Source organism: Corvus cornix, chromosome 22 (genome assembly GCF_000738735.6).
Source record: "Corvus cornix cornix isolate S_Up_H32 chromosome 22, ASM73873v5, whole genome shotgun sequence".
NCBI lineage: Eukaryota > Metazoa > Chordata > Aves > Passeriformes > Corvidae > Corvus > Corvus cornix.
Window position 1 is genome coordinate 465864 of NC_046351.1, and position 27848 is coordinate 493711.

The following is a 27848-nucleotide window of genomic DNA, read 5'->3' on the forward strand; positions in this document are numbered from 1 at the left end:
AGGAGCCACGCAGCACAACGGCCAGCCCGGATGGAATCAGTCACTGATGTGGCCGCTGAGCCGCGCCGCTGCCCGTTACTGGCAACACAGACCCCTGACAGCCTTTCTCCGGTGCGAAGGGTGTCCGCTTTCCGGGGGCGCGGAGGGTGCCCACCCGAGGGAGGGGTGCCCGAGCCCCGGCTGGGCCCCGTTTGGGGCAGAGGGGCCCCGTTTGGGGCAGGGCAGCCCCGGGAGCGCCGCGGGAGCACCGCGCGCGGCGGGGCCGGAGGGCGGCGCACGCCCAACAGCTCGCGCGCTGCGCCCCGCCCCGCCCCGCCCCTCGCCTTCGCCCATTGGCCGCCAGCCCTCCCCGACAGCCAATCGTCTCCTCGTCTGCCGCGCCCTCCCGCCACCGCGCCCCTTCGCTGCCGCTTCCGCGGCTGCTTCCGCGGCTTCTTCCGCCTTCGCGCCCATTGGCTGGAGCGGCTCCCCCCGCCCCCGGCGGCGCGGCGGCGGGCGCCCATTGGCTGCGGGCGGCTCCCCCGCCCCCGGCGGCACAGCGGCGGACGCCCATTGGCTGCGAGCGGCTCCCCCCGCCCCCGGCGGCACAGCGCGGACGCCCATTGGCTGCGAGCGGCTCCCCCGCCCCGGCGGCGCGGCGGCGGGCGCCATTGGCTGCGGGGCGGCTCCCCCCGCCCCCGGGCGGCACAGCGGCGGACGCCCATTGGCTGCGAGCGGCTCCCCCCGCCCCCGGCGGCACAGCGGCGGGCGCCCATTGGCTGCGAGCGGCTCCCCCCGCCCCGGCGGCGCAGCGGCGGGCGCCCATTGGCTGCGGGGCGGCGCGGCCTGAGGCCGGGCGGGGCGGCGTTGCCGCCATGGCGCCGCCCGTGGGGTACGCGCTGCTGTGCGGCCAGGCCGTGCTCCTGCTCGGGAACCTGCTGCTGCTGCACGGCCGCGGCCTCCCAGGCAACGACACCGAGCCCCGGGACCTGCCGCCGGGGCCGCCCGCCGCCGCCTGGGCCTACAGCGATCCGCGGGCGCCGCTCGTCCTATGCACCTACCTGTGAGCGCCGGGCCGGGGCGGTGGGCGGGGGAGCGCGGCCACCCGGCCGCCCTCACCACCCGCTCCTTCCCCGCAGCCCCGATGAGTTCGTGGAGTGCGAGGAGCCGGTGGACCACGGCGGGAACGCCACGGCACAGCAGGAGCTGGGCCACGGCTGCGTGAAGGTGAGGGCGGGGCGGGGGGGCGGCCCCACTGCCGGCGACCCCGGGCCCCGCCGAGCGCTGAGCGCTGCCCCCGCCGCAGTTCGGCGGACAGGCCCACGGCGAGGTGGATCACACCCGGGTGCAGTGCCGAGCGCTGGACGGCATCGAGTGCGCGAGCCGCGGGAGCTTCCTGCGGGGCAGCCGGCCCTGTGTCAAGTAGGAGAGTCCCTGTCCCCCGCGCACCCACTGGACGGAGCCCCCCCCCCCCCAGCAGGAGCAGGGCTGGTCCGGCGGGGAAGGCTGACACTCCCTGACACCGCCGCCTCTTCCCTCGCAGGTACACGGGACACTACTTCATCACCACTCTGCTCTACTCCTTCTTCCTGGGCTGCTTCGGAGTGGATCGGTTCTGCCTGGGCCACACCGGCACCGCCGTGGGGAAGCTGCTGACCCTGGGGGGCCTGGGCATCTGGTGGTTTGTGGATCTGATTCTGCTGATCACCGGTGGGCTGATGCCCAGCGATGGCAGCAACTGGTGCACCGTGTACTGAGGGAGGGGCAGGGCTGGCCCCAGCTGCAGCCCGTGGATGCCTCTGCTCGCTCCAAGCAACAGCCCCGGCTCTGCCTGGCACAACGTGGACTTACAGAACTGTTAACTCAGCGTGCAGAACAGTCACTCTTGATAATGACTCTGTACCAGCCTTGGACACAAAGTTGTTCAGGATATATTTTGCTTGTTTAAAATAATCTGGCTTCCTGCTGCAAATAGTGACAGCTTAAGAAATCAGAGCTTGCAAACACAGGGGGTCAAACAAACATTAATAAAATCTGGAAGAAGCTGACTCCATGTACTTTGGGGATTAGTAGAGTCACTGCCATATGGAGATGAAGGCCATGGAGTCATGGTCTAGCCCTGAGCCCCCCCCAGCCAGCCCATTAATCCAGAGTCCTGAGCCCTGGTTACCCTGGGGTCATGGGCCACCTGACCAGCAAACTCAGGGCCCAAGGCCAGAGCCTTTCAGGCTGAGTAACCCCTTTTACAGGGACTGGGTGGCAAAGCCATGAGCTCTAATTCTGCATTATTTACCCCCTGTTCACTCCTTCAGGGGAATATGGGTTAGATTTGATAAAACCTGCACCTTCTGGAGAGCATTACTCTCCCCACTCTTGCAGGTGGGGAACTCAGACCTCTCTAAAGCAGCACTTGTGACTCATTCATGACAGGGTTCATTTCTACCCAGAGCTGCTGAGAACATCTGGGAGCAGTCAGAGAGCTGGGAAAGGGCCAGAGTTTCCAAGGGGCAGCTCCTGTCTGTGTGCCAGGCACTCCTCTGGCTCCAGCCCCAGCACAGGGCACCTGCAGCACCCAAAGGGTGCAAGAACTTCACACCCAAAAGAGGAAGCCCCACCAGCTGCAGGTTAAAAACTTACCAAGCTGAATAAAAAGGGAAAAGGAAGCTGCAGCAAGTCCCAGCCAGAGCCAGACACAAAATCTGTGTATGCAAATGTCCAGTCACACTTGAGATAAAACAGCAAACACACACTCCCTGGTGGTGACAGCATTCAACCCCCCCGGCAATCCCTACCCAAAATACACAGTGCAAATGGACAGCGTGGGAAAGTAATTGGGATTTCCTCCTTTATTTAAAAACACAGGGGAGAAAGGGCATTCCAGCATTTACAAGCGAGGGGTGGGAAGCAGGTAGCCCCCACCCCAGGAGTCACGGAGCATTGCCCATGCGGGGGCCCCAGCCCTAAGAGCACTTGAAATCCCCAGCCAGCACTTTCAGGAACATCTGGAACCAGATGGGAATGTCCATGAGAACAGAGCAAACCCCTCTCTCCCACCACTCTGCCCCCGCAAGGCACCCCAGATCTGCGGCACCCCCAGCAAAGCCTCACGGCACACGCTTCAGGAGGGAGCAGCTCCGGGGGGATGTGTCCATCCCACACCCGAGCCAGGAACGAACGCAGTGCTGAGGGGAAACCAGTCTGCTTTAAAATAAGACAAAGCTCCGTCAAGGTCTGGCTGCATCCACTCCGTCCTTCGGAATGGGAGGGAAATCCCTCCCTCCCAACACCACCGGCATTATGGATAGCTCTGGAGTCCAGCTGAGCTCCACACTTGTTTGAACCTCACCTTCAGCCTTTATGCTGTCCTGGGGATGCGGGAGGGTGGGAATGAGCAAGAGGAATGTTGCAAGAGTGCTGGAGCCACTGGTAGTTTCTGCTCCTGGATAATTAACCTTAATTGTGCAACAAGCCTCTGCTTTACCATCCCAGGCCTGAGGAAACTGTGCAATTATAAAGCACCAGGAATACTCAGGACTCTGTGGTTCCAAGGCCTTGCACAAAGGAACCATCATCCCTCTGCATTCCCTGCTCTCCAGAACTGAGGTCAGAGCTGTTACCGAATGCTGTGACTCTCTGACGGATGGGCTTACCAAACTACTAAAACATTCTTGAAACAGTGTTAGGAGCCAAACAGCAAGTCAGCCTAAAAAAATGAAACGTTTCAAACTCTAGTGCAAATAAAGCAAAAGCAGAAAAACAAACAGCAGGATCTAGGTTGCTAAAATTAAATAATATTAACACTCGCCCTGTACTGTTTGCATCGATTCCCACTCATTTTCATGGTCTCTGTGTTCTCCAGCACCTCCACACAGTCCCTTTTGAGGCCCTCTTGCCCCTGAACTTGGGGGGACCCCATTCCTGCCTTCCCCAGCTGCACGAAGGCACCTCTACTGTGCCCACCCCGAAGCAGCCCCACTGGTCCCACAGGGGACTGAGGCAGGAAGGTACAACTTGAATCGCGTTAAGGTCAGTCAGGCTAATCAAGGCTCAGAGCTGGACCTCAGGCTGAGGCTGAGGCACAGCTGTCAAACAGCAGGAGGCCCCAAAAGGGCTGTGACAAACCAGATGTTCTGCTCCTGGGGAACACACTGGGCTGAGTTTGCAGAGCAGGGGACGTGTCATGGCCAGGGAAGTGAAAGGGAAGCCGAGTTCTCACTCGGCACCCGGGGATTGCACACACTTGTGGGGCGAAGGTATCACACGATCTCTCTGCCAAGGGAACACCTGGATTTTCTACACACTATTTATCACACCTACAGGAGCTCATTTGGTTATGGAAATGACGATTCACATTGCTCTAGAAACTCCTGCTGGTTTCCATCTCGGGCAGGCAGCGGGTGAGTTGGCCAGACAAGTCTGCCCAGTTCCATCAGGTGCTCGGTGTTGGGTGCTTTTTGCTAAAAGCCCTTCACCATCTGGTATGGCTCCCTGTGCCCAGGTGTGTGCAGTGCAAAACTGACATCATACCTGAGGATGCTCCCACCTGGGAGCCACCGTCACTCCGGCTGCCTGCCATGGCTCAGGAAGCACCAAAAAGCCTTTGGAGGGGCTGAGCACCTGCCCAGGCTGGGGTTCAACAGGAGCCACAGGTATAAAAAGACATAATTAAAAGCCAGCAGATTGCTGAAAACCCTTGTGTGGGCAGCGGGAAGAGCCAGTCTCTGAGGGAATAAGTCACTGTAAGGGGGAGCTGCAGTGAGTCCCCTGTGTGGGCAGCTGCAGGCTGGTGTCTCCCACTCTGCCCTGGGGAGTCTGAGCAGCATCTCAGGGGAGAGAAACGTTTTTCAAACACAAGAAAGGCCACGCTCCCCCTCACACCTCCTAAGACCTCCTGCCACTTCCTCCAGACCTGGTTTGGGGGGGAAATTATGCAGTTGCAGAAGATGTCCCCTCATACAGGTCCCCAGCATCTGCCCTGCACAGTGAACGCTGGCAGTGCCTGGAAGCACCTTCCGAGACATGGAACCACTGGGGCCAAGCTGGGCAGGGGCAGCCAGGGATCCCGCTCCCTGCAGAGCAGGGCACCAGGACGTGGGTCCAGACGGATCCTGCATCGCAGGGAAGGGCTGTGGTGGAGGGAAGGGACCACCTCGCATACCCCAAACCACCCCACAGGGATCCCCGGCAGCCAGGGAGGCGGCACGTGGAGCCGGGGCTGGCTCGGTGCCTGGTCAGACGTCCGAGGTCCGGATACTTTCATCATCCAGGTCAAAGGCGAACGGCTTCTCCTTGGGATGCTGCGGCTCTGAGCGGTGCCGCAGCCGCGTGCCGGGCACGGCTCTGCCATCGCGCTCCGCCAGCGCCGACACCGACACCGAGTCTCTGAGCGGCGCCGGCCGCTGCCCCTCCGCCTGCGGCACCGGCGTCCAGGGCTGCCAGGAGGAGGTGGAAGGGGCCTTGCACGAAGCTCTCCGCTCCTCCGCTGCCGGCCGTGGCTGGGAGGGGGCCGAGGAGCCCCCAGGCCTGGCCATGGAGGTGCATCTCACAAAGGACATCTCCTGCAAGGACAGAGCAGAGTCAGGCCGGTTAGACAATCCACTAAATAAATAGCTTGTACATTGGCACAATCTCCATTTGACACTAAGTATGAAACAGAAAGTATATGACCTACCCTGGGGCGGGTTTTCAGGGCCTGGACTGCCCCTGTGATTGCCCGGATCCAGCTGTGCATGTCCTCGGGGCTGTCTGCCTGCAAACACACCAGCCCCAGTGAGGCTCTGCCTCCTGCCCTGTGACGGACACACAGAGGCACCGGCTGTCCTGGCATTCCCAAGGCTCTGCTCTGCCTTTTCCTGCTTTCTCAAACAGCCCCTACTATAAATAATCCCAAGGGAGAAGTGAATCCCCCTGAAGTTCTCCCTCACACCCATGTGTTACAACCCCATCAGCTCATGTTCGCTGGTGAAGGACTGTAGGGAACAGCCCATTTCTTGAGAGATGAACTTTCTGCCCCAAAAATTATCCTGGCCTCAGCTGCTCACCTGGATGTAGAAGGTCCTGGAGCTCGTTATGATTTCAAAGAGGTTGTCCCGCATCAGGAGGTCACTAGAAACAGTGAGAAAGAGACAGTCACACCCCAGCTGCCATTGTGGACAGAAAAAGCCCTGTATTTATCATCGTCTCTGGAGTGTGCTAGGGAGGAACATATTGAAGGCAAACCTTGGATCTCATTGGGATTTTGAGAAGAGTCGAGATCCCCAGAGAGCTTCAGCCAGAAACCCCCCAGCTCTACCATCAGCTGACAAACCCCTGCCCTCCCCTGCCATAATGCACTGCATTCCCAGCTCGTTTTAAATATCAGCTTGCTATTACTTATTAGGAATAAACAGTTGAGAGATACATTAATGCATTATATCTTTAGTTCAGCTGAAGAGGTTTGTTTTCTCAGGTTATTTTTCATTGCAAGTCTTTAGGTTACTTTGATTTTATCAGTGTTTGCTGCAATATCTTGTTCCCGAGACACTGCAGCCGCCTGGGCTAGTTTAAAGCAAACACCTCGAGAGCCGCTTCCCATGAGCAGCTGGAGCAGCCCAAGCTCCCACTGGCTGCTCTGGCCTGACACAGCCTGGGGCCACAGCAGGGAAACACGGGTGGGAGCATTACCCAGACTTGACCAGGCACTCGTGGGTCTTGCAAACATCTTTCAAGAGAATCGAACGCAAAGGCTCCTTGTCCTGCAGAGGCGAGAGGAGACGGCAATGGGCTTGGCTGGCCCCGGGGCTGGGATGTGCCTCCCCCAGAGGTCCCTGCACCAGCGCAGCAGCGGTGCCAGAGCCCTGCCCGGGGTCCCCGGGGAGCTGCTCACCTGCTCACACTTGTAGTAACTGATGGAAAACTCATCCAGAACGAAGTACCGCCGCTTCCAGCTCTTCCTCTGGAAGAGAAGGAAATTGCTCAGTGCTCAGCTCTGCCGCTCTCTGTCGAGGTCCTGCACCCAGAGCATCCTTGGAGCACCCCCAGCCCACGGGGAGCGCCAGCCCCGGGCCGCTCCCCGGCACTCACCACGTTCCCCTGTTTGACGCAGAAGCCGCTCTTGAGCGGGGGTGGCCCGGCGGGCGGCTTGGCGGCCGAGGGGGGGATGTAGCTCTGCGAGCGCCGCAGCAGAGGGTGGGCGGCCACCTCGCTGCCCTCGCCGCCGTCCTGCCACCAGAGAGAACAGAGTCACCGTGAGCAGGAGGGCAATTCCCTGATGGAAGGCAGGACACCCAGTTGCAGGGAAAAGCCACCTGACACAAGCCCCGCGTGAAGTGTGAGCCAAGGGCTAACTGCAGTGCTGAACATGGGCAGGGGAACGAGCCAGCGTCCAGAGCTGATGTTCTCTCATCATGTGTAGCTTTCCAGGCTGCTGCCTTGGTACTATTCACCCTTTTGGCAACCATGTGTTAAAAACAAGAAATCAGAAAGGCTGCAGAAAAGCAATTTGAGGGCTGAAGATAATCCCCTGCAGCAGGGAGTTAATAGAGCTCATCTGCCTGGCTCGTCATGCACCAAGAGGTGACTCGACTGCACCACTGAAGGTATGAGGAGAACAAGAACCACCAGACAAACACAAGTTAGAAAGGAATGCTTTCCAGTGGGAGAAGGCAATAAAGTCTCTGGTTCGCATCGTCAGAGCAAAGTTCTCCCAAAGATACTTGGGTGTTTGGAGTTCAGGAAGAGAAGCTGTGCCTCCTCCGGCCTCAAGCTCTCCCTCCCCAAGTGCAGTGCTCACTGCTGTGAGCAGAGGGGCTGTGGTCATGACTGTGTGCCCAGCACCCACCCCTGGCTCCCCCGAGCACATCCCAGTGCACCCCAAGGGCGAGACCCTGCCCCGCCTCCAGCATCATCCCAGCAGGGCCCTCCCTTCCCCCCAGCAGTGCAGAGGATGGTTGAGACGAAACATCTTCTGCACTCAGCTTCTTCCCCATCCCTCCAACCCCTTCCTCCCACTCAGCTGAGGTTTGAGCATTGCCATGGCAGCAGGGTGGCCCTGGCCACTGCCAGCCTTATATGGCCCCGTGCAGTGCCACTGCCAAACCTGCCCGCCCTGCACCTTCCAGAGCTGCTTCAGTGTCCCCAGGACGGACAAACAGCTTTTTGTCTGGCCTCTAAGTGCTGCCCAGCCCCTCCGGAGAGCAGTGAAGCACAGCTGCAGCATGGCCAGGATGGGGATGCCACCCACGCCCCCTGCCCAGGGCTGCACCAGCTGTGCCAGGCATTACAGATGTGGTGTCCAAAGCCAGAGGTGAGGACACTCCTGCAGCAGGGAGTGTCACATGCCCAGGAGCTGGGGTGATGCTGCTGGCCCGTCTGGGGGTGCGGCCAGAGCGTGGGACTCCCCACTCAGTCCCGGAGCACCGGCTGGGGCACAGCCAGGAAACCACAGACACGCCCAGGAAGCTGCAGCAGGAGAATGGCCATTTCACACGGGGGAAGCAGCAAGAGCACGGAAATATTCTGGCAGCTGATGCACCACCTCCAAAAAACCCCTCTGCACCCCACAAACCTCCGTACACCGCTGCATCCTGCCAAGCCCTGCAGCCAGGGAAGCATTAAAAGCATCTGCCAGCAGAAACTGCTGCAATGATCTAATTCTCTGCTCTATTTTTAGTGCTGCCACTGATAAGAGCTGAAGTGAGACCCAGAGCTGGACAAGTGCCCAAAGGTGGAAGACGCTGATGGCCACATGCACACCCAGCTGCGTGCCACAGCAAGGGATGCAGAACCACGGAAAGTGGTGCCAGCCACCACCCCCAGGACAGTCCCTGCGGCTGCTGTGGTGGGGGCACCAGACACAGGCTTCCTCTGCCCTGGGTACCTCAAGAGGAGATTTGGACCCAGGACATGTGGGTGGATGGCGATGGCCAGGAAGCTGAGCAGATTCATGACCTCCTCCTCCTCACACCCCTCATCTCATCACACTTCAGAGTGAGACAAAGCAGAGGTGTTCAGGGCGCTCAGAGCAGCCATTTATACCTGCAGGGGAAGGGTTTGCAGGCACGCTGTTTCCAGAAATGAAAGTGCAAACCAGCTCACCTGGTTGATGGAGATGGGTGTGTGGACCACGACCCCCCCAACAATCTCGGTTTTGTAGGCCACCTGGGGCTTCCTGTCCTGGGCCACCACCGGAGGCTTTGTGATTTCCGTGGCCGGTGGGACGCTGCCACCCTTGGGCACCTGTGGGAGAAAGGAAAGGATGAGGGGCACAGGGTGACCATGCTGGGCAGCCCCACACCTGCACTGGGCACCCCCACACCTGCACTGGGCACCCCATCTATGTCTAATGCAGCAACATCCCTTTAAAAAACAACTCCTTAACAAGCACCCCAGTTAGGGAGGGTGTGGAACCCCCTGGGGGGCAGGAGACACCCAGAGGAGAGATGAGAGGTGCTCAGTGATTAAGCGTCCCTTCACAGGCGCCTGTGATTTGCCTCTGCAGCTCAGTGAGTTTGTGGGACACTTGCTCCTTTAATTGTCCCCGCTCCACTTACAGCCAGCCTTAATGAGGAGCTGGGTCTGGCTAACGAGGCCGAGCGGCGTGGCTGCAGTGACAGCCGGGCACTGCTGTGACCCCAGCGCTGGCTGCGGCCCCGATGCGAGCGGCCCCGCACCCCTGGGCAGAGGCTGTGCTGCAGCAACACGGCCCCCAGCACTGTCATCATCCCCTTTCCCTTCCCAGCTCCCTCCCTCTGGCACCTGGCTCTGGACAGAGAGGTGAGTTTCCAAGTGTCCCTTCCCAAGCCTGCACTTCAACTCCCCTAATGCCAACCCCCGCTCCTGCCTTCCCCACAGAGCAGGGCAGAGTGGCAGCATCACCCACACCCCGGTTAGCCCGGGTTTCCCAGCCAGCCTGTGACAGCTCCTCCCTGAAGGGCTGGATGAGCCGGTCGGCCAGCTGGGACGCAGCCAGAGTGGGGAAGGGCTGGCCAAAATCAGGGTATGGAAATCACCACGGTTTCTTGCAGAAGCAGAAGATTCATCTCATTCTCCTGTCACCCCAGCTCCCACCTCCACCAGCTCACCAGACTCCCCCTGCCCCGCAGGCTGCCCTGGAGGAAACTGCTGACAGTTCACCCAGACACAGAGCCCAGGCAGGCTGCAGCTACAGCTCTGCCCAGCTCTGGAGGTGGAGTCTGTGGCCAATATTAGCTGGACCCAGAAAGAGAAGGCACGAGCCAGAGCAGTCTGGTGGCTGCAGGCACAAACGTTGTCACACTTAATGTATTTGCAGAGAAAAAAAGAAAATACAAGCTAGGTCTGGTCTTGCAGATGAGTTTCCCACAGAGACTACAACATGGCACTCCAGGGATTTTAAAGAAAAATCTCATTGATAGCCCTCAATCCTAAACTGTTTACATGATTTTTCCTTACATTTCGTTTACATACCATGAACAACACGCATCAGCGCATGATCTAGTAAAATTCTGCTCACATTAAACTGCTCACTGCAGTTCAGCAGAAGCCCCCAACCCTTTCACAGGGACGACCCCCCCCCCCATCCAGGCAGAAGCCATCCCAAGCCCCCAGTGCAGGCACTGCCAGCTCAGCATCACCCCCAGCCCGGGGACAGCGCTCCCGGTCGTGCTGCACAGGGAGGGAGCGCAGCACATCCCCATTGCCCGGAGCTCCGGGCAGCTGCGGAGCACAGACTCTGCGAGGTACTGGGTCAGTGACCATTAGCTCACGGCTCTGTGAACACACCAGTAAATGAGAGGAGATGGCAGATGAACCCCTCTGGATGCAGGCACAGCCTGCCTCCCCATGCCCCACAGTGCAGGGCATTCGCTGCGCCTCATCACAAGATCCAGCATTCCGGGAAGAATAAAAATTGAATAAATAAGTTATTGAAGCACAAGAAAGCCACCCTTTGACAGCCACAGTGAGGAGCTGGCTGGGCCAGATCCTAGCCAGCAGAAGCAACAGGAGGTGGAGGGCCTGGAGCAGGAGGGGATGTGGACAGCACCACCAGGACCTCCCTGAGGCACAGCTGCTGTTCCCTCACAGCTGGGCTGGGAGGGCGAAGGAAGATACACAAGTAAACCCCAACCACAAGGGTCCCTGGGGATGGTGGAGGGAACAATTGAGAAGAGCATTAAGTAACCTACCGTAATCTTACTGGCCCTGTTCAGCGCCTCCACCCAGTCCTGCAGGTCCTTTTGGTCACTGGCTTGCAAGAAATAGCGCTGGGACAGAGCGTTGATAACTGCCAGAGAAGGGAAGGACAAGGAGAGCTGGCAGCAGCCGGAAGGATTAATGGGACAGGTGCCCACACTGCAGCCTCCTGTGGCAGGGTGTCCCCCCACAGAGCCCACCAAGACCCCACTCACTCACCAAAGCAGAACGGAGTTTTAGGCTTCTGTTTCGGGGTGGCAATGCTAACCTGTGACAGAGCAAGTCAGGGGAAAAATTAGACATAACAGCACATGCTAATGGTGGGCACAAGAGCTGGAAGTTTCCACCCACCCACCCTGCTCCCTGCCTGGGCTCTGCCACCCCGGGCAGGACCCCTGAGCAGGACCCCACGCCTGTGAAGACAACTTGAGCTACAGCACAGCTGGGCTAGCTGACGGGAACTGGCCCGTGTCAGAGCAACGCTGACCACATGCAGCAGAGGGTGCCGGCTCCCTGGGGAAGGTCAGCATGGAGCCAGGACTTTCATCCCCTGCATCCCCTCAGGCACTGGCTGAGCTGCGCAGCAGAGGACAGAAAGCTTTCAAAGGACCTGAAAACATCAGCTCTTCTGGATTAACACAGTCACTCTCACCAGCAATTAAAAAATTTGGGGGAAAATAGTGGTGGTTTTTCCCTGAAAAGTAGGAATCATTTATATAAGAATAATATTCCTTGGGGCTCCACAAACAGCATTCATGGAGTATTTATTCTGACAGTCCTCCTCCTTCAAAGCCAGTCCATAATGCTTTAAATATGTTTTCTCAAGCAAACCTCCGTTTTTCTGGTATGTTTACTGTTGGTAGTTCCAGCCACTGACAGAACCCAACCCCGCAGTTTGTGACCAAATGCTGTCCTGCAGCAATTTTCATTTAAACTAAAACCTATATAATTTGTGAGGCTCTTTCCAAAATGGGGAAGGCTCAGCCTCCCAGCATTGCTTCATCTGCGCTTAATTTATAAATCATGATTCAGCAGGAACAGAAAGATCTGTCCAATTCTATATCCAGCTCCAGGATAAAGCTGAGCTGAGCGTGGCGTGGCAGCCACAAGCCCCCCACTCCCCCACAGCAGCTGAGGGGCCACTTGCAGGAGCAGGATGGTGGCAGCTCCACTCTCCACACACAGCCACAGCTCCACTGTCTCAGTCACCGGCCCTGCAACAGTTGTTGCTTATTGCACTATTCCTGCCTTCCCATGGAGACTGGATAACACCCTTAAGACACACAAAAGCGAGTTTCCAGAAGGTCTCATCCTTCAGGGCACTGCCCTCTGGGCACAGGGGAGAGCTCCTGAAGCACTGCTCAGCCGATTGCCAGCTCTGTGCCCAGCTCACGCCGATACCATGCTCCTGTTCCCACTCAGTCCTGGCCACCCCATGTCCTTCCTCACAGCAGAGCAGCTCCTCTTCCTCCTGCAACCTGACCTTGCACCCCATCCCGTGCCAGTCCAGGGTGAAGGTGAACACGGTCTCAGCAGCAGGATCCCTGTGCTGTAGGGTCCCTCCCTGCTCCCCACAGCCCACTCAGGCTTCATCCCAGGGAGATGGTCACGAGCTCAGGCAGAACCAGGACCTGGCCTCGGGTGCTTCCAGGGAAAGCCATCGCCTCTCCTGGGAATGCCGCAAGGATAAAGGGAAAACAGGGAGCATTCACCTTCCCTCTGCCCCACCCCAACACTACCTTGGAGATATAGGTCAGCTGCAGAGATCCGACAGCACCTGCTCCAATGGCCAGGTTCTGCAACACACAGAATGAGCAATGGGAGGTAAATGACAGGGAGAAGGTGGCAGGGGCAATCCAGCCTGTCTTTTGTGCCCTTGGGGTCAGGCAGCAGCTGCCATCCTCAGCCACTTCCCTTTCCTGCACCTGGTTCAGCTCAGCAGTGGGACCAGCCCTGCTGTGCTCCTCGGGACAGTCCTGGAAACCACAGAGGTCACAGAAGGGCTGGAGCCTGGTCATGGCCATGCTCAGCCATGAGACACTCTGACACAGCACACACCTGTGGGGACCCGGAGGAGAAGCCTCCACCAGGGAGGCCAGGATGTGCCTACAGACTCAGTGACAACTTCACGGACATGCCCAGCATGTGCCTACCTGAGGATTGTCCATGTACCACAGGAGGTGGTTGGCCTGGGTGTCCAGGATGAAATATCTCCGCAGAAACTTGCCACAGGTCTCATTTTCTTCAATGTCCAGGAACCCGCAGATACGGTTCTGTCGATCCACGTACGGCATGCCGAGCTCCTTCTGGCATCACCCTGCGGAGTGGGGGCAGGCAGGGGGAGGTGGGTGGTCTGCTAACACAGCCCCAGCTCCCCAGGGAGCTGCTCCCGCATCCATGGCCACCCCAACCCAGCCCAGCCAGGTGTGCGGGGATGCCAGCGCAGTCACTCAGCCACATCTGAGCTCTCTAGAGGCAGACGGAAGGGACAACTTACCAACCCATCACTCCCAGTCCCAAGAGCCACCAAACCCCACGAGAGAGGACAAAGCAGACACAAAGGGTCTAACATGAGACACCAGATCCCTGAGAACCGTGGCGAAAAGTAATCCCAAAGCAGCACGCTAGAGAGCCTGAGCACACTCCCAGGAAACAGGGAACAATCTGCAACTCCAGCAGAAAATCTGTGCAGCCAGGATGTCGAGTCAGCAGGGAAAACGATGACCCATCACAGCAGGGCCATGCCATGTCCCCAGGTCTGCCACGGGCACGGACCCCCCCAGTGCTGCCCCCTACCCAGGAGTCTCCTTCAAGGCCCCTCAGCTGCAGGGGGAACGCTGCCGTCACTTCCAGCCCCTGTGTGGGGAGCAGAAACAGCGCCAAGAGGCACGGGTGGGCAGGACGCGTCCCACTGCCTGGGCAGAGCCCTCTCCCCACGGCACAGGATGGAGGGCAGGGATGAGAGCAGCCGTTACCCAAAGGATGTGAGTGAACCCAGTGTGGTTTGTCTGGCAGGAGAGTGGTGATCACGCAGGTGCCAGAAGCAGAGCTAGACAAATAAAAGATCTCATGCAGAAAAGGAGGAAATACTATTTTTGAGCTGCAGTGGAGTGGGGCCCGGGCAGGCGAGGGTTGTGCAAGAGCTGGGGTGCAGCTGCAAAGGTAGAGAGGCAGAAAAAAGTCAACCCGCTGTCAGGATCTCAGTATCTTATCACCAACATTTCAGAGATGGGTATCGGGGCTTGGCTCATGGGGAACCATGCTGCTGCAGGGCGAGAGGTTGTTTTAGACCAACAATGGTGCCCTGGCACAAGGGTTTCTGTGGCCACTTCAAGTCTCACTGCTTTTTTGTGGGGTTATTTCTGTGGTGGGGAAGCACATGGAAAGCCAATCCCTAGGTACTTTCAACCATACCAACACGTTCAGACCAAACCTCATAAACTCTTCCTTCTGCTGATAACAAAAGTTTAGAGATTTCTGCTTAGGAGATGGATGAGGAAGAAGCAGAGTGTGCCACAGGCAGCGCAGAGATGAGCCCCAGCTCCACGGGACACCTCTTGGGACTCCCTATGTCCCACCACCACCACCCTTCATTACCATGGGCTCATCTGGGAGACCACAAAGCAGCTCAGCCCTTCTGTGCACACTGACCTCAGGCTGCACTTGGATATGCACAAATCTCTGGGCAGAAGAGATTGGGATTGCCCCACACTCTGCACCAAAGTCAGCTGGGTTCCTGTCCCCTTACATCCCACTGCCCACAGGACACAAATGGTCTGTCTCTTTGGAGTCACCAAGAACTGCACTTTTCCATAAGAAAAGGATAAAAGTAGCATCTCCATCTGTGCCAACATGTGGGCCACCCTGCTCAGGAAATCCAGGAGGGCCAGAAAATGCTCAATTTTCTAGTGAAGCACATCAGAGACTTCCAGGACTCTTTCCTACCTCTGAAGCAACTGATTTGTCAGCTTTTTCAGTCACAATATCCCAGCAAAAAAGACACCCCTTTCCTGACCCAGTGAATGGCATCGCAAGCAATTGGGCTACAGAAGATTAACAGCAAAACCACCCCCTTGCCTGCCTCCTGAGATAAAGGGAAGTGCTTCCCAGGGAGAGGCAGGAGGTGCAGGGCACCGTCCATGCAGCACCCAAGTCCCCTCTGCGGCCACGGGTGGCTCAGAGGCCTCGTGTGCAGCCACACAGCCAGACTTTCCAGGAAGCACCTCAGGATGCCACCGCACTTATCACAGCGGCCCGTGCCCTGCTCTGTCCCGGCAGAGCTACAGCCACAGGAGCAACCCAGGAACACTGCAGCAGAAAAACCCGAGGCACCGGAGACCCGACATTTGGAGCACCGCAGCCGTGCGGCCGGGAGGCATCTCCTCGGCACCTCCCTCCACAGCACCCATCGCACCTGTGGGCAGCCACAGCATCCTCCTCCTCTCTCACACCGCTCTGCCCTGCTGGCGGCTGGGGCGCAGGACGACTCCCCGTTCCAGAAGCGCTGCGACCTGCGGTGCCCAGTGCCCCGCGCGGCTGAGCCGCAGCGGCTGCAGCACCACTTCCTCTTACCTGCTCTTGCAGAGGAGCTCCCAGAGCTCACGCTGCGACGTCTGTCCCGACCCACGAGACAGACGGGGTAGGCAGCGCCCAGCAACTCGCTCCTTCTAATTCCAGATACTTGCCTTAACGAAACTATCAACCTGTTGGGAGAAGGCTGGATACAGCTCTTCATCTGGCCGCAAAGAGTCGGAGAACACACAGAATAGCTGCAAATCCCATGCCCCGAACATGCTTGCCCCCAGCCTCACAGACTTTGGGCGAGGATGGTGCCTGCAGCACTTCCGGAGCTCACACGGGGACCCCTCCGCTCCCGGCGGAGCCCCCCTCGCTGCCTCCCGCTCCCCTGTCCCGACCCTTCGCTGCAGGAACCGTCGAGCAGAAGCCGCTCGCACCGTGAGAGGGCTCGACCCCAGCCCGAGCACCGACGATCCAGCTGCAGGGACCCGAGTCTCCGCCAGGGACGGGGGGATCAGCTTTGGGGCCGCCTCCCCACCGGCTCCCGGAGCCGCGGGGGCACGGACGCCTCCAGCCGCTCCGACGCCGCAGCCCGGAAGCCCGGGAGTCGGGGGAAGGGCCGGAGGGAGATGGGGACGGGACAGCGAGGGCTCCCAGCCCGCCCCGCCGGGTCTCTGGAGAAGCCCAAGAGCGAGCGCTGCCTACAGGACACGCGTGTCCCCCGGGCACTGCACTTACCCGCGGCGTCCCTGGCTGCGCCCCGCGCATGGCCGGCGGAGCGGGCGGGGGGCGGCGGGGCCGAGCCGGGGCTGGGCGCTGCGCACGCCGGGCGGCGGTGGAGGAGACGGACGGGCGGCGGGCGGGCGGCGGCGGAGGGGGTGTGCCCCTGACTCCGCCGTCGCTTCTTTCCGGGATAATTACGTCTGTCATTAGCAAACCCGGCCCGGATGTGAGTGCGGGCGCGGGCGGCTCCCTGGGGCGGGGGGTTGGTGTCCATCCCTCCGTCCATCGCCGTCCGTCCGTGTCCCTCCGCACCTGCCGCCCCGGGCCGCCGCCGCAGGGCTAACTGCTGGGGGACTGGGGGCCAGCCCGGTGCCGGTGCCGGTGCCGGTGCCGGTCCCAGCCTGTTGCGGTCTCTGCGTCCCCCAGGGCCGCCCAGTCCTAGGCTCGGGGCCTTCCCGGTGAATCCCCAGACCCAACACAAGACCGCTCAGGATGTGCTTGAGGCTGGCACTGATGGAGATGAGCCGCCCAGTTCGGGTCGCGGTTCCTGCAGGAGCATCTCTCGGGAAAGCTGCTGCTGGAGTGAGCTCGGGGTGGATTTGGGGAGCAGGAAACACCCGCTGCCCGCCCCGTGCCGCCCAGGGGAAGCCCCCACTTTCTCTCCGAAACTCCATCTGCCCCGAAGCACTTTCTCCCGGCGCGGGTGAAACCGATCCTGGTGCTGCGCTGCCGCCGCCGAGGGTGCGCAGGAGCTGGCTCACGGAAACCGCACCCCTGTCCGTCCCACGCGAGTCCGCTCCTTCCCACTGCTGGCTGCCTGCTCCCGGCATCCTGGAGGTCTCGAGCCCTGCCCCGCCACCGCTGCTTCCCCCTCTCCCCCTTCCCTCCCTTTGCAAAGACTAAACTGTTCCACGGAGTATTTTTATACCGAGGCATCTCCTGCAGCCCTTGTGACCCGCCGGAGCCTGGGCCAGCGCTGAGTTGTGCACACCATCACACGGCAGCGAGTCACCCCGCTGCTCGCCCTTCGTTCGGAGAGCCTGGCATTTCTCCTAGACTTTCCAATGTAACCTGCCTGGGGGACAAGCAGCCCCTGGAAGTCACTAAGACACCCCACCAGCAGATGAAGGGTTATGAGGGAAGTCCCGGGCAGGGCACGTCCCTGCCCCAGGGCCTTTGGAGGTTCCACCAGCAGACAGAGCCCCCCGCAGGAGAACACCCTCCGTGTGCCCTGGGGAAGGAGCCGGATCCACAGCAGACAGGGAATAATCTGCTTTCCAGATGTTCCCCTCCAGTGGAAGCAGCCCAGCGACCCTCTTGGCATATGTATGTTAACCTTCACAAAACTGTGGCCATGTTCTGCAGGACTTCCAACCCTCTCATCCTCCAGCACTCACCGAGGTCTCTGTTCCAGCAGCATCCTCCAGCTGTGAGTTCCATGGCTGGATCCGCACGTGCTGAATTACTTCTTTTCTTCTGTTCAAATTTGCTCTTTTCAGTTTCAGTGCCTGTTCCCCTTTTCCTCGTGTGCTGACGGGGGCAGACTCCAGCAGACGGCTGCTGTTTGCTGCTCACCCTGCATTTACAGTTCTTGTGGTCAGATTCTCATGGTCCCAGCCATCCTTCACTCCCTTCATCATTCTCCTTTCTGTTCTCCTCACTCTCTTCACTCACTTTTACCATTCTCCCTCACAAAACCAAACCACACCGAGCACTCCTGGGGGACTTTCCAGCAGAGCTTTGAGCTGGGGGACCACCTGCAGCCCCAGACCACAGAGCAGCCTCACATCTCCCCCCATGTCTTCGCAGCCACAGAAACCTCTCTCCACAGCCGCGACTCGAGTTGCAGAAAGCAGCCCAAAAGCATCTCCGTTGGACCAACGGGGATGAGGGGAATCTGCGCTGGGATCCCGGGCTCTGCCTGGCAGAGCCCTCCGGCGTGGCACCAGAAGCCAAACCGGTTCGATTCGGTACGTCCTCTCGCTGCTGTGGTTTCCCTGTCAATGAGAGGCTGCGAACACGGTTCCCAACGGCAGCGTTTATTGGACTGGAGGCGATGGGACGCCTCCCACAGCGAGCCCCCCCCGCCCGCGTCCCTAGGCTACAGCAGCGAGCAGCGACGCGGGGCCGGCCGCCCCGCCGGACCCCTCAGAACCAGCCCAGCATCAGCGTCCCGGCCAGTGCGGTGGCCAGCAGGCTGGGCAGGGGCGGCGGGTGACCCCCACGCCGTTCCGGAGCCCCGCGCCGGCCCGTTGCAGTCGTCGCTGAAGCAGCATCGCACGGTGGCCCCGCCGGAGCCGCCGCGGCGCGCCTGGTCACAGAAGGACTTGTAGGAGCAGGACTTAATGACGCTGTCTGCAAGGAAAGGCAACGCGACACGGGGGTCAGGCACTCCCGGGAACCGGGGGTTTCACTGGGAGAGGAGAAAGAACACCTGAGTCCCGGCGGTACGGATGCGGAATAAAAGGATCCCTCTCCTGTCCGCAAGAGGAAGCCGCCTCCTGCTCCGCCTCGGCAGGTCCCCTGCTTCTCCTCGCCCTCCGGTCCCCAGCCCCTCTGGACCCCTCTAAGACCCTACGGTCCCACCCTCCTTCCCCCTGGAACCCCCAGTCCCGCCCAGCGCCCCGGCCCTCCAGCCAAGGGACTTACTGGGTGCGGTGATGGTGGAGCAGGCATCAGCGTACTGGGGGCAGCTGTGGGATCCCTGCTGGTTGCAGTCGTTCTCGTTGGATGCGACGCATTTGTGGCATTTCAGTGCTTTACCTGAGTGAAGATGAGGAGGAATGAGAGTGGCAGCGAAGCACCATCCCAGAGCCCCCAGTGCCCCGCCAGAGTCTGTGGGTCTCCACGGACACTGGTGACCCCCAGCCCAGGGACGGGGAGTCACAGGCGAGGGTTCGCAGTCGAGCCATGAGCAGGCACTGCCATGGCATGCAGCAGGATGCAGGATGGGGCCTCACCTGTCCACAAAATTAATGCAAAACTCTTCCAAGTGTGACTCAAAACGATGAGAGCTAAACTGGGCAGGTGAGCTCTGCTGAGTCCTTGCCCTGCAAAGACTTCCTGAGAGTCCTGAAATTCCTTTTACAGTAAAAACCGGTAGACATAATATTTAAAAACCCATCCTAGACCTTTGTCTTCTTGTGCCAGATTTCACTTTAATAAGTAATTTGGGGGGGAGAAGGAAGAATTCGTCCAACCTGTGGGAGTACCTCCCACGAACTACACTGTGCTCAGGAAGCTCAGCCCAAGGGTGCTGCCTGGGACCAAGCACGGTGACACGCAGTAGTAAAGTGCCAGGCAGATGCGTGAGTCGGGAGGGACGAGCCGTCTCCAGATCGTCCTTAAAGGAGGCCACAGGCAGGTTAGATAGCAGCCAGCCCCTCTCTCCTGCGCGTCAGAGCCGACAGTGGTGCAAGAGCTGTGTGACCCCTCAAAGCATACACACACCCCAGAAAAACCCAGACCTGAAGATGCTGCTCCTGCCTGAAATGATGAATCCTTGATTTTGATGGGGATGGATAAACTACCGCCGGTATTGGAGATGGAACTCGTCTCTGCTTTGCTGACGGAGCAGAGCCCTCTCGTGGCAGCGGGGCCGGCTCCTGCCCAGAGCTCCCAGCTTCATCTCAGGGAGAGAAAACCCATGAACGGGGAAAGTGGGGATTTCATGGGGTCAGATGCCAGTAAGTTCCTGCCAGTAACCCACAATGACCCGGCTTCCGCTGCTGGGTTGTGTTGTGTCTCCTTTGCTGTTCTTCACAGCATGGCACAGCCTTTCATCTGCCCTGAGCTAAAAACACAGTCACATTCATCTTGCCTTGGTCCAAAGATCCTGGAACTGTCTGGAGCTGCCCCTACTCCATGGCATTGCTCTGAGCAGTGCACCAACTCTCCTGCCTTTTACAATGGCTTTTTGTGACTATGCCTTGGAGGAACCAAGTTTTAGCAGGGAAACACAGCTCTAGCCAAGAGAGGCTGCAGGGTTTTGGCTCAGGAGCCTCCATCAGAACTGGAGACCAGAGGCTCTGTGGTCCCTGCTGGGCACCACATGCCTGGGCTTTGTGCCAGTGGCAGAGAGGCAAGGGACAGGAGGCTTCTCTGGGTGGTATTCAGAGGGGAAAGCCACCCTCCCCCCCAAAACATCATTTTCCTGCAGGGGTGGGAGCAGCAAGGGACAGGGGCACGGTGGGCTTGTGCCAGCCCGCAGGCAGGTGACAGGGATGGAGCAGCAGCAAGCGCAGGAGCAGCTACAGCGATTTACCCGACCTTGTGCTGCCTGGAGCCAAGGGACACTTACTTTCTCCAGCCAGGGACGTGACGATGGCCAGGGCCAGTAGGGTCTTCAGGGCAGGCATTCTCAGCAGTGTGCAGTGTGGGGTGCGTAGCTGCTGTTTTGTCTTAAGGTCTTACAGCTAATCTGCTTGAGTGATTGTATCGGGGGCTGGGATAACACCTCACTGCAGCCCCTGGATAATGCCATCTTAGCCGGGGGGGCAGGACACAGCTCCCCAAGGACATGGGCCGGGCTGGGGAATGGGAGTGGGGCAGAGCCACACTGGTGCCACTGGATGGGGCTGGGCTCTGCCCCATATCCTGCTGGTGCCTGCTTTGGAAACCACCCCTGGACACAGAACCCTGTGGTGGCTTTCAAAGATTGTGATCAAGCCCACCTGCTCCGTCCAGAGAACAACCCCTTTCTTGTTATGAGTAGCAGCCAAGTTGGGGAAAACCCCTCGAGAGTTTCCAACCCACCAAAAGAGAAGTGCAAGAGAACTGAAAACCCCTACAGGGCTGGGAGCCCAGTGGAACAATTCCTGCACTCCCCAGCCCCCAGGGCTCCATCCTTCCAGAAGGATTTACCCAAGGCCACAGAGGGTTGTCAGCGCAGGGATTAGGCCAAGGATTCTCCTGCCTGACATCCTGCTGCTGCCTCAGCTCTTCCTGCTGTCTGAGCTCACCACCACAGCTCAGCACCATCACGGTGTGGTGGGAATGGTGGGAGTCAGGGGGCCAGAAAAGTCATCCCAGGTCTGAATTTCAGAGTGCAGGAATGCAGATTTCAGGAACAGATGATAACTGTGCTTATTTGAAACCAACTGCCATGTAAACCACATTAATAAAGACAAGGCAGACCACAGCCCATTCTGGAAGGTAAAGCCAACTCCTCCAAAAACTCTTCACCAACCTCACAAACACCAAGAAAGCTTTCAAGAGTGATAAACACAGTTTTTACTCAGGCAATGAAACATGGAAAAAATATATTAGTAATCATTATAATAATCTCATTTGTGTGAGTATAACTCTTACAAATATTTACCTGACATATAAAAGGGAAATTATCATACATATAAAACCGATGGTGATGGCAGTTACACACATGGCTGGAAGCAGAGGGGTGGGAGTAAATGCAGAGGAAGTTCCTGCCTGGGGGAGGTCACACTAGAGGGATGGGGGAAGAGATCAGTAGTTGGGGGTTACTGGTTGGCACTTGGTTACAGACAGATCTGCTGGCAAACACACACTGCAAACAGCAACAGCAGCACGGGCAGCGCCCAACGCTGCCAGAAAGGGGCATTTAAAGTCTACTGCAAGGAACAGACAACAAACACACCCAGGCTGTGACACCGTGCACAGGGACCTGCCTTTCCCTGTGCTGGTCACAGGGACACCATCACCTCGGCATGTCAGAGTGCGGCACACGAGGTGCAACCATCCTGCCTGTTTGCAAACACACACCTTCTACTTTATATAACTATACCCATTACATATGTATTTATATATATGTAACTATAACCATATTATAGTTAATAAATCATTCCGTAGGAATCTTCTTTGCCCAGACTGGGGTGCATGCGGACAGGCACGGGAATGCGACAGCACCGGCTGGAGGAGGCAGCACGGCAGGACCGGGTGACACTGGGGAGCAGGGACAGGAGGGATGGAGGACTCTGCCCCGTGCGTTATCACAGTGGAGCCATGCTTCGCAGACAGCCCAGAGGGGAAAGCTGCAGCAGTGACTGTGCTGTGCGCAGGTCAGGGGTCTGGGGAAGTGCTGAGTGGTGAAACCTAAACTTCTGCAATTACCCATCAGCTCCAAGGGCCAGAGCAACGCCCCGGGGAGAGACTGACCTCAGACTGTGACACCTTGAGCCAAGACAGCACACGAGCATCACGGCCCTGAGCAAGGCAGAAGGCTGAGAGCTGCCACAGTCCCATCTGGGACCTGCCTCCCACACCAGGGCTCCACCAGCCTCACACGGGCACCTTGTGCAGTGCACCAGTGACCAAACCAAAATCCAGCCATGAACCAGCCTTCTACCAGCTCTGAGAGGTTGTGCAATGCTGCACTCTGGTTCCTCAAGAGAAAAAGCCAACTGCCCAAGAAATCTCTGCATCTCAGGGGTTTGCTTTACCTGCACAGACTCCCAAAGGGGAACAGAAACAGTCCTTGTTGATCATATGATTGAAGCTTTTTCACCAGCCCAGGAGGCGGACAGGTGGGGAGATCAAAGGGGTTGAAAAGAGAGGGGGAAAAAAGGTTTTTCCTTTCTGTCAACTGTGCAAAGGGTGAATATCCAGCACAAGCAACAGGTGCACTGCTTTGAGTGGTGTCAGCCACTGGCTTCCCTGACCAGTCCGTCACTGGGGTAACTGGGGGCTTGGGCTGGGAAGCTGTGTGCTGGGGCAGGCTGCTGACACCTTTGCTTAAGTGTAGAATAAACTCTCTCTATACATTATATAACTAATAAAATATAATCAAGTGTATGGCTCTGGCTTAAACAGGTGTTTGCTCTGCATGCTCAACACAGGGAATTAGAAAATAGAAGGAGAAGAGCTCAATTGTTACAAAAAAGTAGCAGCAAAAAGGTTTGTGAAAGTGTTTGACAGGCTGGGCAGGAAACAGTCCAAACTGCAAATATTTCCCTTAATTCACACTTTAGGACTATCTGTTCAAGGCAGAGAATCCTCCACCACTGCAGCTACTGCAGCAGCCACGAGGCAGCTCAGGGTTCACTTCCTTTCTCCTGCAGCCTCTGAAATGGGGCCTTGATCTGGCTATGGCACGGGGAGTCACCAGCAATGGCCTTGGCTTTGCACGTGTTCAACACCAGGTCCCCCAGGCACTGGAGGGGCCAGGGCTGCAGGCAGGATGGCCAAGGGGAGGATGGAAGGGCAGTCCCAGCTCTCCAGAACCAACATCCCCCTGTTTCTCAAGCACCTCTTGGTGCCACAACCTCCTGCCTCCCTTCACCCAGACTCTCCCTTGAAGAGGACCGAAGTTACTACAGGTTATGTGACTGTTTCAGTGCCCTGGGGGAAACAAGTCGTGCCTTGTGTCAGCACCGTGCCTGCCTGGAAGGAGTGAGCAGAGAGCCCAAGTGCCCATAAATGCTCATAAAGTGCACGAATGCAGAGATGTCAGCTCCCTTCCTCTGAGGCTGGCACAGCCAGGGACAGGGAGATGCTGTGCTGGACTTCACCCACGAACCAGAGACCAGCCATCCAGGTGCCAGGTCTCCTTCCCCAGCGCAAGAGCCAGCCAGCAGCACCCCTGGCATCACCCACATCCCAGGGCAGGACCTACCACGTGGCTGGAACTGTTCCGCTGAGCACGTGAGGACAGTAAGTGACAGTGGGGACACAAACAGACCCAGCCCAACCAAGGGGGACAGAGCCCAGGCTGTCACCTCCCACCTGAGAGCTGGCATTGGTGCAGACGGACAGTGTGGCAGGTCCTGGGAGGGACACGCAGGCCCAGGCTGACCACAGGATTCCCAGCCTGACTGCAGGGATCCCAGCCCCGGAGCTGTGGGAAGCAGACAGGGAGAGTGAGGAGAGCGGCTCTGCTCAGGAGCCACAGGTCCGGCAGCCAAGCGGGGCAGCTGGACACGCAGCTTTTCTGCGGGGAGCCCGGGAGTAAGGCAAGGTGCTCAACGTCACGAGAAAAGCGGCCAAGTGCAGAGTGCTGGCAAGGGGTGGTGAGACTCAGTCTGACTTTCCCAGTTTCGCTATCAGCTCGTCGCAGATCTTGGTCAGCTCCTCAATCTCCTGGTTCTGGAAGAAAAGCAGACCTTGGGGACTCCCATGGTGGCACAGGTGGGGGATAAAACCTGGGGCCATCTGCCATCAAGCCTGCGTAGGAAGGGGCAGCCCGCTCCTACACCTGCCCTTGCAACAGCTCCTCTGTGCATCCAGGCACTGTGCGGGCCCCTGGGCTCACCCCTCCTCATCCCAGTCAGACCCCAGAGCTGCACAGATTTCCAGCAACCCAGCCCCAGCCCACATCTCTGCAAGCAGGCAGAGCCTGCAATGCCCATTCTGCCAAAAAAATCCAAACCAACCCCATAAAACACAAAAAACCCCAAGCAAACCAAAAAAATACCCCAAAAAACAAACCCACAAACCACCTTCTGACCAAAAATCTGGAGGACACCTCTGGCATCAGCAGGATGCTCAAGGCAGCAACAGGAGCTGCTGGCAGGGCTGGCAGAGAGGCGTGGGGCAGGTGTGTTACCTTCTGCTGCAGGGTTCTCTCCAGGGACTCCACCTTCATCTGCTCCTTGCGCAGCCCAGCGTGCAGCGCCGCGCTCTCCGCCTTGGCCTTCGTGCGCACCTGGGCGATCTCCTCGTTGGCTCTGTGGGGGATGGACAGAGGGGGCCAGTGGCCAGGTCTGGGTGCAGGCAGGAGCACCATGGCACGGCCTGAGGCCACGCAGCAACTGCAGAGCCCAGCTCCGCTTGCCTGGATACAACAGAGGCGGTTTGCCCATATGGGAACTGGATGAAACTGGGTTAATTCAGCTCCTCCAAGCCCCTGTACGAAACTCTGCTCTTTCAGAACCAAGCTAAACCACCTCACCACCCACTTCACTCGGGGTTATATGTGCTGGTGAGCTCCTGCTCATCAGCTGAGCCCCAGGGCTGCACAGCCCCTTCACGTACCACAAACACGAGCCCTCTGAAAGATGGGAACTTGGTAAGTGACCATAAATAGACCGTGAACCTCAGATTCTCCATTAAAAAATAAATAAGTAGAGATCAGAGAATGCGTTCAGGGATTTGCTCTGCCTCACTTAGGGACACTTGAGCCCGAGGTTGTAAAATGCAGCTTTTCACATCATTCAGCTCCTGCCTTCCAGCCTCTGGAAAGCAAATGGAGCTGCTTCCCTACAAGGTCTTGAAGCACCCAGCAATCTCATGCATGACCTTACTTGTCCAATTTTTCTTCTGCGTGGACTTTCAGGGCCTGATACCGCTGCTCTTCCTGCTTGACACGGGTTAGATAATCTTGAGCACATTTCTTCAGAGCTTCTTCATTCTGCAAAAGAAAGTACATCCATCTGCATTGGGACTGGGCACAAAGTCATTACTCTGATGGGATGATAGATACAGTTCTGAGTGTAAAAACAAATGCTTTAAATAAAACCAACTTCTGCTTTATGCTGGAGCCCCTTATCCAGCTCAGCAGCACAGAAACATGGAGCGTGGCTGCACAGGAACCCTGTGTCCGGGGACCAAAGCTGCAGGGAGAAAGGGCAAACCAAGGTAAGGACCTTCTTAAATCCTTCCAGGACGCCCTTCAGGTTTTCATATCTCCTGAACAGATCTGACAGGGACCTCTCCACCGAGTTCAGGTCTGCCAGAGCCTGGTCCTTTTCCATCGTAAGCTGCTGCAGGTTCTTCTGAGATGTCATGTTTGTCCTCTGCTCATCCTCTGGGATGGAGAACAAACAACAAGGACACAGTGACCAAGTGGGGACGGCTGTGGCAGCCAGCTCCCTGCCCCGCACACCTGCCCAGGTGACAGCACCTTACCTATCATCTGGGCAATGGTCTTTTCATACTCAGCCACAATTTTCCTAGAAGGAAGAGGGGAAAAAAAACAGGTGAGAGGCCCCTGATTTTGGGGACATGCACCTCCAGCTGTGCTGACAACAATCTGCCCCACAGGAGGCCCTGCTGGCCCATGCCCCACCATCAAACCCCTGCAGCCGCACAGTCACAGGGCCCAGATGTTGGGGCTGCAACGCAGATGTTGGGGCTGCAGCACCCATCAGTGCTGCTTCAGGCCAAGACCCCCCTCTGCCGCTGGGGCTGGCACAGCTAACGGGGCTTTATTTCTGCAGCAAAGGAACGAGCAGGCTTGACACAGCACCAGCACTAAGAGAACATCTCTCCCAAGACACCCCACCCCGGTGAGGCTGACCTGGGTCAGCCCCTTCCACCCCGCTCAGCCTCCTCCTGCCAGGGGCGCGCAGAGCCCGGCGCTGCCGGCGCAGAGCCGTGCCAGGGACAGCTCGTACCTCATCTCCAGCACTTCCTGCCGGCTCTCCTCGTATTTCTTCTTCCACTCATTGGCCTCGATCTCCTTGGTGATTATCTGGGTTGCAGCAGACAGGGGACCCTTGGGATGTGCTCTGAGGGGCTTCCCCTCTCTGACCCACGCAGGGGATCAGATCCCCCCTCCCAGGCAGAGCAGAGCGGCCCCTGCTCCCCCCATGGTGAGGTCCATCGAGGGGCAGCCCCAGGGGACAGGGACCGGCCGTTACCTCCTCTCTGATGAGCGTGAGCACGGCCGCCTTCTCGGACTCGCTGAGGCAGATGCCAGCCAGGGGACTCTCGCTCCTGCTCACGCTGGGGCACTTGTCCATGGAGCACAGCCCAGGATTGTCCTGGGGGAATTACCCAGCTGGGATGTTGTGGGGGGTTTCTTTTCACCCACCTCCCCTGTTCAGAGTGTTCTCCCCTATTTTATCACAGAGACCAAACTGTGGGGAAGGCTCAGCCCCACAGCCCAGGTGCTGATTCCTGACTGGATTTTGACCCTATCCCTTCCTCTGGGGGGTCCTGCAGCCTGATAGGCCTCCAGAAACATTCCTCCAAGCCAGGCTGACACCACCGCCTGTTCCTCCTTTCATCACCCAGCCGAGTGACAGCCGTGCAGCATCTCCTTGGGAACGGGCTGCCAGGCCATAAATAGAGAAGTGCTCGGAGGAAGGAGGCAGCCTGCTCCTCACGTTTTGGAAACCAGAGCACTGGAGCACTTCTCCCCTCCCCTCCTCCCCAGCGCTTCAGTTGCTGCTCAGTTCAAGCTCCCCGAGCCCTGCACGGCTCTCTCAGCTCCACTGCAGCCATGGCCGGTGGTGGGAGCCGCCCCTGGGGCAGGTTTGGGGCCGGACACCTCAACACTGGGGAGGTTCAGCCCAGTGTGGTTTGGCAGCAGCCTCCCACAGTATCTCCAAAAAGCAGGTGCACACCTGAGCACCTGCAGGTGCCTTTGGGGTGACACCAGCCTGCTTGCAGGACCAGAGCCTACCCAGGCTCCCTGGGCACCAAACAAAAGGTTCACTTTGCCTCACGTCCTTGTGGGGCTCAGCACAGTTAAATCTGTCTCACAGAAGTTGGTGTTGCTGATGTCGCTAATCTCACTGTCATCTGCTTGTCAACTCAAGCAGCTTTGGCCAGGGGCTGCT

The 27848-nt window shown here is 58.4% G+C and overlaps 3 protein-coding genes across 12 annotated transcripts in view; 1 reads left to right on the forward strand and 2 right to left on the reverse strand.

Moving 5' to 3' along the window:
- The first annotated feature begins 820 nt into the window (after positions 1-820).
- Positions 821-2027, forward strand: TM2D2 (TM2 domain containing 2). 2 transcript variants are annotated; one of them, XM_039564352.1, is made up of 4 exons: positions 821-1042; positions 1119-1206; positions 1286-1401; positions 1523-2027. In XM_039564352.1, exons 1-4 carry the CDS (start codon positions 855-857, stop codon positions 1734-1736), a joined length of 606 nt encoding a protein of 201 aa, XP_039420286.1. In that variant the 5' UTR covers positions 821-854; the 3' UTR covers positions 1737-2027. The 2 variants fall into 2 exon arrangements, with proteins under 2 accessions (XP_039420286.1, XP_039420285.1); XM_039564351.1 differs by having other exon boundaries at positions 826-1042; positions 1119-1401.
- Positions 2028-2801: 774 nt separating this feature from the next.
- PLEKHA2 (pleckstrin homology domain containing A2) lies at positions 2802-19108 on the reverse strand. Of its 4 annotated transcripts, none has more exons than XM_039564343.1 (12): positions 16086-16374; positions 13284-13447; positions 12870-12926; positions 11350-11398; positions 11124-11221; positions 9055-9195; positions 7042-7179; positions 6845-6913; positions 6643-6713; positions 6021-6084; positions 5651-5728; positions 2802-5537 (listed from the first exon to the last, which is right to left on the reverse strand). In XM_039564343.1, exons 2-12 carry the CDS (start codon positions 13422-13424, stop codon positions 5211-5213), a joined length of 1233 nt encoding a protein of 410 aa, XP_039420277.1. In that variant the 5' UTR covers positions 13425-13447; positions 16086-16374; the 3' UTR covers positions 2802-5210. The 4 variants fall into 4 exon arrangements, with proteins under 4 accessions (XP_039420277.1, XP_039420278.1, XP_039420276.1 ...); XM_039564344.1 differs by lacking the exon at positions 16086-16374 and adding an exon at positions 15545-16058; XM_039564342.1 differs by lacking the exon at positions 16086-16374 and adding an exon at positions 19021-19108 and having other exon boundaries at positions 2803-5537.
- The window catches only part of TACC1 (transforming acidic coiled-coil containing protein 1), a 32498-nt gene continuing 23044 nt past the window's right edge, over positions 18395-27848 (reverse strand). For all 6 annotated transcript variants that reach the window (XM_039564326.1, XM_039564327.1, XM_039564325.1 and 3 more), the window contains 9 exons: positions 26925-27047; positions 26679-26755; positions 26191-26234; positions 25929-26089; positions 25587-25693; positions 24890-25010; positions 20672-24429; positions 19021-19134; positions 18395-18726 (listed from right to left, as the gene is read on the reverse strand). In XM_039564326.1, the coding sequence (XP_039420260.1) occupies positions 24361-24429; positions 24890-25010; positions 25587-25693; positions 25929-26089; positions 26191-26234; positions 26679-26755; positions 26925-27047 (702 nt within the window). In that variant the 3' untranslated portion in view covers positions 18395-18726; positions 19021-19134; positions 20672-24360. The remainder of the gene's footprint in view (positions 18727-19020; positions 19135-20671; positions 24430-24889; positions 25011-25586; positions 25694-25928; positions 26090-26190; positions 26235-26678; positions 26756-26924; positions 27048-27848) is intronic.

Coding starts and splice junctions, on each gene's coding strand:
- TM2D2 (XM_039564351.1), top strand. CDS start 855: ATGGCGCCGCCCGTGGGGTACGCGCTGCTGTGCGGCCAGGCCGTGCTC. Junction 1,043..1,118: donor CTCGTCCTATGCACCTACCT/GTGAGCGCCGGG, acceptor CCTTCCCCGCAG/CCCCGATGAGTTCGTGGAGT. Junction 1,402..1,522: donor GGCAGCCGGCCCTGTGTCAA/GTAGGAGAGTCC, acceptor CTTCCCTCGCAG/GTACACGGGACACTACTTCA.
- PLEKHA2 (XM_039564343.1), bottom strand. CDS start 13,424: ATGCCGTACGTGGATCGACAGAACCGTATCTGCGGGTTCCTGGACATT. Junction 11,222..11,349: donor TAAAACTCCGTTCTGCTTTG/GTGAGTGAGTGG, acceptor CTTCTCTGGCAG/TTATCAACGCTCTGTCCCAG. Junction 6,085..6,642: donor GAGTGCCTGGTCAAGTCTGG/GTAATGCTCCCA, acceptor CACTGTTTCTAG/TGACCTCCTGATGCGGGACA.